General features: G+C 48.2%; 2 protein-coding genes across 2 annotated transcripts; both read right to left on the bottom strand.

Annotated features, from left to right (window-relative positions):
- Window positions 1-628: 628 nt before the first annotated feature.
- LOC136476802 (cyclin-dependent kinase B2-1-like) lies at window positions 629-3,975 on the bottom strand. The gene is made up of 2 exons (XM_066474758.1): window positions 1,327-3,975; window positions 629-1,227 (listed from the first exon to the last, which is right to left on the bottom strand). The coding sequence occupies exons 1-2, from the start codon at window positions 1,690-1,692 to the stop codon at window positions 853-855; spliced, it is 741 nt and encodes a 246-aa protein (XP_066330855.1). The 5' UTR covers window positions 1,693-3,975; the 3' UTR covers window positions 629-852.
- A 288-nt stretch (window positions 3,976-4,263) lies between these two features.
- Window positions 4,264-6,242, bottom strand: LOC136476801 (psbP domain-containing protein 3, chloroplastic-like). Its single transcript, XM_066474757.1, has 9 exons — window positions 5,986-6,242; window positions 5,785-5,891; window positions 5,596-5,661; window positions 5,356-5,439; window positions 5,157-5,239; window positions 4,963-5,038; window positions 4,764-4,882; window positions 4,632-4,679; window positions 4,264-4,525 (listed from the first exon to the last, which is right to left on the bottom strand). The coding sequence occupies exons 1-9, from the start codon at window positions 6,123-6,125 to the stop codon at window positions 4,499-4,501; spliced, it is 750 nt and encodes a 249-aa protein (XP_066330854.1). The 5' UTR covers window positions 6,126-6,242; the 3' UTR covers window positions 4,264-4,498.
- Between the last annotated feature and the right edge of the window lie 2,981 nt (window positions 6,243-9,223).

The following is a 9,223-nucleotide window of genomic DNA, read 5'->3' as shown; positions in this document are numbered from 1 at the left end:
TTTAGAGCGAACAACGTGACATCCAACACAATTTCGACCTATGGCCCTGTTCGGCTTGCTGAATCTTGGCTGAAATTGGCTGAAAACACTGTTCTGGCTGAATTGTTGTGAGAAAAAAAATACTATTCCGACTGAAAAAATAAGCTGAAGAGTGATTTTTCTGGGTAAGCTGAACGGGGCCTATGCCATGCTCAAGCACTCACTTTAATGCAATCAACCATACCAAAACATGCAACTAGTGTTTAAACATTTTTGTTAGAAATTAAATGTCAAAATAGCATTGTCTTACTACTTTTCCATACTTAGAAAAGTTTAGGATTCAATTTAAACTAACAGTCATTAACACTTTTGTTACAATTTTTAAAAGGCATAAACCATATTAACTACTACCAACAAGTATTTCATACGAAACCTTATACTAACCTATAGGAACAAAATATTTAAGCACAATTTTACTATTTTGCTCAATATAATTCATCAAAAATAATATTTTAACAATAGTTCAAGTGTTTGCTGACTTAACAAAAAGAGCTTATCTTAACATCAAATTTGATTTTTGAGCTCTCAAAATACTAGTTAACAACTTCTATTTTTCAAAAGTTAAAGTTGCATTTCCATCTACTAAATTTGTACTTCAATTTTTATTTAAGTACTAAATATAAGTTATATTTGATCCTTGTTCATAGAAATTATTTTTCACCTCACGTGCGTTATAAATTTTTAAAACCCGAAAACTTGTTAAGCTAATCCTTCTTTGTCCTAAATTTCAGTGCTAAGCAAGCTCGTAACACCAGGTTTTACAGAAAAAGTGGCTGGCTAGTGACCAGCTCAGCTACAGTTACACCATGCAGGTTAGAATAATATCCGATCCATATGTGTCGGTGTGAATTCTGAAGCAGTTTGCATCGAAAAGTGAACTCTGAGTTCATCGAAATCGTACAAAAAAATGCAGCCAACGGACCATATGTCAGCCGGCATGTAGTAGTGTGTAGCGCCCAGGAGAATCTCGGGGGCCCTGTACCATCCATGCGGCTCGAGACCGACCTCGTGGGTGCACGTCTGGCCCGGGAAGCGGAAGATGATGGCGCGGCTGAGGCTAAGGTCGGCGATCTTGAGTGCCATGGTCTTGCAGTCCATGAGCAGGTTGTTGCGTGGCTTGAGATCCCGGTGCAGCACCCCGCGGCCGTGGACAAAGGCCACGCCCTTGCAAAGCTGGTACATGAGGATCTGCGAGCACAAACATGACATGGGTAAGGCAGTCGCACAAACACCTGGCTTGCACGGCGTTGGGCTGGAGGAGGAAGAGGGGGGCAGGAAACCATGTACCTTCACGGTGGCTGCGGGGATCTTCTCGCGATTGCTGCGGTGTCCGCGAATGAACTTCTTCAGGTCGGTGTCCATGTACTCGAAGACGAGGTAGAAGATGGTCTGCCCCTCCTTGTTGAAGCCCTGCTTGAGGTGCAGCAGGCGCACCACGTGCGGGTCCTGCGACAGCATCCGCAGCAGGGAGACCTCCCGCATTACGGTCGGGGGCACGCCCTTGTCGTCCTCGGGGAGCCACGTCTTCTTCAGCTCCACGATCTGGCCCGTCGCCTTCTCCCGCGCCCTGTACACCTTCCCGAACCTGCCCTCCCGGACCTTCTCTAGCTTCTCGTACAGGTCCAGTGCGCGCCGCCCGCCGCCCATCTTCATGATCGGCGCTGACGCCGGCGCCGGACTCGGCTGCTGCTGGAAAGTTGCCTTCCTCGGTCGGATCCGACCCTAGCTCGCTCTCTCACGCGCGGCGGCTTTGGGTTGCTCGTCGGAGATGGCGTCGGTGGGTGGAGTTGGGGTAGGGATTGGGATCATGGGATGGTGGGAGGATTTATATGCGAGAGGGGGCGGAGGGGAAGAGAGTTTTCACTGTTTGATTGAGGGGCGGCACTCTAACGGTTTCCTTTCGGGGATTACGAATTTATAATCGCCCACGATTTTGGTGGAGGCGCACGTATCGTCGCTTGCTTTCATGCGAGTTATTATGGGCCGTTTATTTGCTTTCATACGAGTTATGTGCCGTTGACTGCTTTCATACGAGTTAGGCCCAGATCATATAGAGCCCAGAATGACACGGTTTATCCCTTTTTTCTATACGGCTATAAAAAGGTTCGTGAAAGGAGCGAGGACATATATAACAGTATTGCCTATTCCCCCGTCATGTACTATCGAAGTTTGAAAAACGGTAATGCTGTGAATCGGCGTCCGTCCGCCCGGACGCTCTATTGCTTGGCCACGACGTTAGCCCAACAACCCATGCTCCTTTGTCTCTAAAAAAATTGCTCAGCCACTTATTCATATTCACTTGTTCCTCTTCGAATCGCTCTTATCCGGTTGCCTTGCGCCTCCGAGCGCACGACCGCTGGCCCTCTGAGGCGCAGCGCGCAACCACCTCCGAGGTGCACCGCTCGGGCGCTGGCCTTGCCAGGCACAGTGCGCGGCTGCCTTCGAGTAACGGCGCTCGGCTGTCGGCCCTGCCAGGCGTGGCACACCGCTGCCCTCTCCAAGTCGTGCGGCCGCGCCTCCCCGCCGCTCATGCGGCTGATGCCTCCCTTCCGCGACTGTAGCCACTACAGTCGGCCCGCTACCTACAAGCGCCACCGGGTCACTGCCTCCGATGAACACCACACACCGACAAGCCCCCATTCTGCCAAACAGTAAGGAGATGTTGCGTTGAAAGCACATATTGCAAGGGTATGTTTCAATTGTTTCAGCTGTTTCAAAGGTATGTTGCAAGTGTTTCATATGGATGTTGCAAAAATAGATCGTGATGCCGCACATGTTGCAATGGTTGTACACGTATCTTGTAAGCGTCCGTTCCAAATGTTTCATCTTCTTTTTAAGACATATGTTGCAAGTGTGCTTATTTGGACGTTGCATATGTTTCACACATATGTTGCAAGAATATGTTCGAAATGTTTCAGTTGTTTCAATCTTATGTTGCAATAAGTGTTTTATGTTGCAAGTTGCGAGTGTTTTATCTGGACGTTGCATATGTTTTATAAACATGTTGCAAGTAAATGTTCCAAATGTTTCATTTACTTCAGACGTATGTTGCATTCAAGTGTTTCAAGTGTTTTGTCTTTCAGAGGTACGTTCATAGTCATGGGGGCACGCACCGGGTGTGGGGGGAAGAGGCGCGGTGAGTCGGGGACTGGCGGATGGGACGCCGGCACGTCTTGGGGTCCTGCGGACGGGGTGTGGCTTGTCCTCATCCTGCTCCAGGATCACACCCCGCTCGAAGAGAGATGGGGGTCAGGGGGAAGGAGCGGCGGGCGCGGGGCGGGGTGATACGGACAGGGGGTGGGGTACGTGTATGTGGCGGGATGAGGTAGACGAGGAAGGACTGTAGCGATACGTTGGGAGTGCTGCATGTTTCTGTTGGGCTATTCGGTACCGTTCGATGGAATCATATCCCATCGGACATCCGAGCGACAACAATTCCCTAAAAAAATAGAGAAAAGTAAGTAATGTATTTGATACTACTTATTTTGATCTTTTTTTTACCTTAGCCAAACTTATAACAATTTGACTTACAAAAAACTCAGAAATCTTTATATATTTGTCAACAAAGGGAGTACTAAGAGCATCTCCATACCCAATCGCCTATATCTAAAAAGCAGCATTTAAGAGATACATATGCAGCATCGATCTTTTATCTCATCTTTTATACCTATAACTTTAAGAGATCTCCCAAAAAGAAGCATCCTTTCTCTTAAATAAAGAAGACAACCCCCACTCCTCAGTTTATAAAGAAATATAGGAGTCAAAATTTAGGTAATCCGCTACAAATGTGTTCTCTTGTATTCTAAATTGATTTTAAGACACTATATATAATCCGCTACAACAATGTTCTCTTGTATTCTAAATTGGTTTTTAAGACACTCTATAAACCAACTTATTATAGGACATAAGTACTCCCTCCATCCCAAATTGTAAGTCATTCCAAGAATCTTGGAGAGTCAAACTTTTTCAAGTTTGACTAAAATTATAGAGAGAAACACAAATATTGATGACATCAAATAGGTATAATATGAAAATATAACTAATGAAGAATCTAATGATACTTACTTGGTATGATAAATATTATTATTTTGTTATATAAATTTGGTCAAACTTGAAAAACTTTGACTCTCCAAGATTCTTGGAATGACTTACAATTTGGGATGGAGGGAGTACATTATAAGCGATATGTTGGGGATGCTCTAAGTTTGCTTGTTATCCAACTCAAGAAACAAAATCATTTGCCTGTTTTCAAGCCAAGTGACAGGAACTTTGAGTAGAGGCCACATAGTTGCTCCTTCAGCACGACCCTCTAAACATACACAACCGAAAAACACCACTCTCAAGAATTGGAATACATGTCTCATCGAAATGGCCAGGTGTCAATTGACAGGCATATATGTTACTGAAACCTGAGCTTCTCTGCATATGTACCGTAGGCTGCTGAATCAGATCGTCTCTTTCATGTGAGCCTGAACGATCGGACAGCCTGCAGAAAGGTAGGGCAAGAGAGGAACAGAAACCATAAACCAATGTCAGAAAAGAAGAACAGGGGGCAGAACAGAACAGAATCGACACTGCCGGGACCGTCTCACCTTCTCTATCTGTGGCCTGTACTTCTCCGAATCATCGTCGTCGATGTACTGCAAACAACAACATTTGTTCGAGATGTTAATCTAGCTGAGGAAACAGGCGTTGGTCCAAGGTGTAGCAGGAGCGCGGCTCACCTGGCCTGTCACCGTGTAGAGGCGGTTGTACCAGCCGTTGAACGCCATCCCGATGGCCGAGACGATGTGCCGCCGCCGCTCGCCGGGGTTCTGCAGCGTGTACTCCAGGTAGTACAGGCCTGCGGCGGGCAGTCAGTGTGCATATAGGTCAGGTTCAGAAGCTCTGCGTTCCTTCAGTTGTGCTGTGAGCTAGTAGTACCGTTTGCTGCCCTGGAGTCGATGAGCTTGGCGGCGAGCCCCGGCGGCCTCTGCCAGCTCCTGTCCAGGCCGTTCACCTGCTCCCAGACGATGGCCATCAGAATTCAGAGAACGGCTTGCGTTGGTTGGTGCCAGCTCACTCAGGAACGTTCAGGCAGAGCCGCAGAGGCAGAGCATGCTGGAGGGAGCACGTACCAGGCCCTCGGCGAAGGCGTCGACGTCGCCGAAGGACTTGAGGCTGGTGAAGTCCGGCCCGATCCCGGTGATGGCGACGCTGACTGATTAGAGTGGAACAAGATGCACAGGCCCGTCAACGTGAGTTAATTATTCCCCGAATGAAACCGAGACGACGGTGTCGCCGATGTGGAAAAAGAAGAAGAAGCAAAAGGCGTACCGTTGGAATCGGCGGCGGCCTGCTCGGGGTAGAACGCCGTGACGGACTTGATGCCGCTGGCCTCGCCGGCGCCGACCAGCCAGCCTGTGCACACACACGCACAGAGCTACGGTCAGTTACACTTACACAGACTGCTTGCTTGCAGGTCGCCATTTCCACCAAATTCTGCAGACTGAATTGGACCTTCTTTTGCACTGGATACCTCGACTGATGATTGATGAAAGCAAAAGAATTGCGTACCTTGTGGAACTTGAATGCTGAACTTGTTGGCCTCATCCTCGTAGGTAGTGAAGCCCTCCTGCGACTCTTACCATTGGACCAAACTGAAGCAATAAGCATATACAGCTGCAACACCTAGAACAGTAGAACACGATAGCAACGCCAACGAGAACTGAATGTTGCAAGGCGAGAGCGTAGGCGCTGCTATACCGGTGGTGGCCTCGTCCGCCAGAGCACCGGCAGGGGCGAGCAGCGGCGCCACCGCGGTGGAGAGGACGATGCCCAGCAAGGCGTCCCTCCGGTCCAGCCCTTCCACCCTGTCAACCATGCATGCCGGTGGCGCTGAATTGTGCCGACGAGCGAGGTGCGTGCGAAGCTACTGTGTAGAAAACTGAGAGGTGTAGCGTGTACCGTGCAGGGCGGCAGTGGCAGACCGTTGATGCTGCCTGCTGCAGCCTCTTGCTGCTGGGCTTGCGCGAGAACGGCGACGACGAAGAGAGGCCGCCGGCTGCGGCCGGGCAGAGGGAGGCGGTGCTGGTCACGGCAGCCATGGCACAGAGAAGGAAGCACGCACGGGATGCCGGCGGTGGCGGTGGTTGGCTGGCTGGTTCGGCGTTGTTTTCGCGGGATATTTTTGTTGCAGCCGTATGTGTGGCAACGGGGCACCGTTCGCCGGGGACTCTCGCCTGTGGCTTGTGGCCTGTGGTCGCCGCTGCGGCTCCCAGGAGTGGTGGGCCAGGGGCGCGAGCGCGACCGGCCGAGGGCGGCCTGGGACGTCCGATCTTGATCGGACGATTCGCGCATGCCCTCGCCGCAATGCGGCACGCCAACCGTAATTTTTGTTCGGGAAGCCCGAGTGCGCTGCGCTACACTATTTTGGAATTCAAATCCAGATCAGCGTACTGTGAGACAAGACAATTCACTATTGCAATCGAGAATTCTCCTGCGTGTTTGAGCTACGAATAGTCAATAAATTCATGCTATGAGCGCTTAACTTCTTTTTTCTGAATTATTTCGTGAAAAGAAAAATCTTCTCTGAAAGAAGTTTGTTGCTCAAGCGGGCAAGCCTTTCGTAATAACATGTCAAATTTGATCGAACCAGTTCTCACAACTAGAGTTTGCTTCAAACAAACAACTAGCGAGAATCCACTGGTGCTAGGGCCCTGTTTGGATGAGGAGCAGGGAACTTTTCTTCCTTTTTGGTTTGACGCTTCAAATCGTGTTGTTCCAAATATTTTTTTGGCACATTCTTGATGTTAGCAACTCAATGTCAGAAACTCAATGGCCTAGCCCAATTCTAGGTTGATACGTTTTTTTGCATGTCAACACTAGTATAACTGTATAAGAGATTCCCTAAAAAAACACTAGTATAAAAAAACCAAATGCCATTAGCACGGTACTGCCCATCAATCGCCCATCTCCAGTTTCCTCACCTTCGGCATCCACACCACCAAGTCATGCAAAGCATAAGTAGGGGACATCTGCCATCCCATGATGAGGTTGCGTAGCCGCACCGAGCTTCATTACCTCGTTGCTCTAGGGTCATAGCATCATGGAGCGCGGGGTTTATGACCCGCCGCAAGTCCGTGCGCCCCTTGATGATGTTGACACGTGGCTATTTAATTAAATCTCACGTCCACCAGCTTGTCACAGCAACTGCCTCCGTGATTTAAGGCACTAGCTGTTCAGATTCAATGGAGGAGCCTCCTCTCCCAGCCGTTTGATTTTCTCAAGGCACCATGTGGCAGCCATCCAAGCTAGGGGCGCATGGACCGAGCTTTGGACCCATCGTCCACATAATTTTCTTCCCGCCGCCATCAGTCCTCCGCATTTTGTGAACACAAGGTTGATATGTGCCCTTGTGGTTCGGTTGTGATGAGTGATTGTCAATGTGACTTGCGTCTTGGGTTGAGTCGGTGAACTAATCATGACGTGAGTTGAGTTGTGCAACATGTCTCTTGGCTTCTGGTGCGCAGGTGTGGAGCTCGGAGGCGATGGTCGACGGCGAGGTGAAGGTCAAGTAGGGACGTGTCGTGCCGATGGAGTGGTAGCGATGAAGGATGGACGTGAGGCTTGTACCAAGGGACCAGGAGGCCGGGTGACGATGGCTGACACTTGGGGACATCGACAAGTGCAAGAGTACACGGGTAATGAAGACGGTGTCGACCAAGCCAATGAGGAGGACGATGGTGTCGTGGCACTTGGCGGAGGCAAGATATGCATCTGCATGGGTGATGTAGATGGCGCCGGTCAAGTCAAGAAGAAAGGCGAAGGCGTCAAGCTTGGTGGAGGTCAGACACGCGTCGACATCGGTTAGTCACGCCTGGCGAGGCATGCACGAGGGTTTGCTGGTTTGGTCTTTAATACCGGGGATGGACGGTTTTGCTGGTTATGGCCTCAAAACCAGGCGTGGATGGTTTGGTGGGTTAAGCCTCAAAACCACCAGTGGACGGTTTTCGGGTTTGGACCTCAAAACCCGGTTGCGGTTTTGGCGGATCGAAGGCGGCACGTGGCATCATCGCGAGGCTTGCGTCGAGGCGAAGCTAAGTTGTGAAGGGCGCGTGGCTGTCGGATGCTTCTATCTCGAGTTGGACCACAATGCCGGTAGGTCAAGTGGTTTGGCTTAAAATATCTAGGGACAAGTTGGTCATGTGTAATAGCCCCATAAATAAGGGGACGGTTGCTCCAACCAACCTCACCTCTTGAGCATTTTCATTTTCTCCTTCTATTTTGTTGGGAGCAGATCACTGGATTTTTTGGGGTCAATTTTGCCCTATTTACATCATGGCAATAGATTGGTTCTCATAGTGTTATAAAACGAAATTTGGTTTTAGGACAAAAAAATGTGCTTTGTTTTTTCAGACATAGAACTTTCAGAAGATAGAGAAACCCATGGCTGAATAGTGTTGGTCTAAAATATTTTAATACACTAGTACTGGTTAATATCGAGAAACCAATGGTGGAATTTTGTTATACAATTTCGTATTGAATCTCAAATTCTGATATTCCTTCTGGTCAATTACCTACATTTGAATTGATTGTAGAAGCGACGTCTCTACTCTGATGTCCCGGTGAAGGAAAAGATTGACAAAGAAACACTTTGCTTTGTGTCTACGGTTGAAAAGAGATTGAATGAGGTTTGCGTTACAACATTTCCTATGCATCACAGATACGGATACACGTATATCATTAAATAAATAGGAGTAGTAATCCTAAGAATGTAGGCCACCTACTTCTTCAATAATACCCGTCAACTTATCAGCAATGTATTCTTTTGATCTGTACTCATCTTTCACAATTGTTAGCCCTCAAGAAAATAGGTGCATTCTCAGAAACAACAATTGATGATTTTTTCTTTCTGTTTCTTAACAAATATTTTCATTGCTTTAGCAAAACACAAGGATTGCATGCTTGAAGACTCAGAAGGACCTCTTGGAGTAGAAACTGGACATAGAACTAAAGAGATATGTTCGTTCGTTGAAATTTGGCTTATGCTGATACTTATGCTGATTTGTTGTGAGAGAAAAACATTATTCATTCGCTGAAAAGTACTACTGAAGTAGTGTTGTACGACAGTGTTTTCAAGCTTCAAGGATAAGGTATATGCATTCACTTCCAACTTTTTGGTCATGCTGTTCATTCTGCAAAT

This window comes from Miscanthus floridulus, chromosome 8 (genome assembly GCF_019320115.1).
Source record: "Miscanthus floridulus cultivar M001 chromosome 8, ASM1932011v1, whole genome shotgun sequence".
Lineage (NCBI taxonomy): Eukaryota > Viridiplantae > Streptophyta > Magnoliopsida > Poales > Poaceae > Miscanthus > Miscanthus floridulus.
Note: the sequence above shows the minus strand (reverse complement) of the source record. Positions and strands in the feature narration are given on the sequence as shown.

What these genes read in the sequence shown, in the direction of transcription:
- LOC136476801 (XM_066474757.1), bottom strand. Translation starts at nt 6,125, where the DNA reads ATGGCTGCCGTGACCAGCACCGCCTCCCTCTGCCCGGCCGCAGCCGGC. An exon ending in TGCCACTGCCGCCCTGCACG is followed by an intron (nt 5,892 to 5,985) that starts GTACACGCTACA and finishes CATGGTTGACAG; the next exon opens with GGTGGAAGGGCTGGACCGGA. An exon ending in GGCCGCCGCCGATTCCAACG is followed by an intron (nt 5,240 to 5,355) that starts GTACGCCTTTTG and finishes CACTCTAATCAG; the next exon opens with TCAGCGTCGCCATCACCGGG.
- LOC136476802 (XM_066474758.1), bottom strand. Translation starts at nt 1,692, where the DNA reads ATGAAGATGGGCGGCGGGCGGCGCGCACTGGACCTGTACGAGAAGCTA. An exon ending in TCCCCGCAGCCACCGTGAAG is followed by an intron (nt 1,228 to 1,326) that starts GTACATGGTTTC and finishes TTGTGCTCGCAG; the next exon opens with ATCCTCATGTACCAGCTTTG.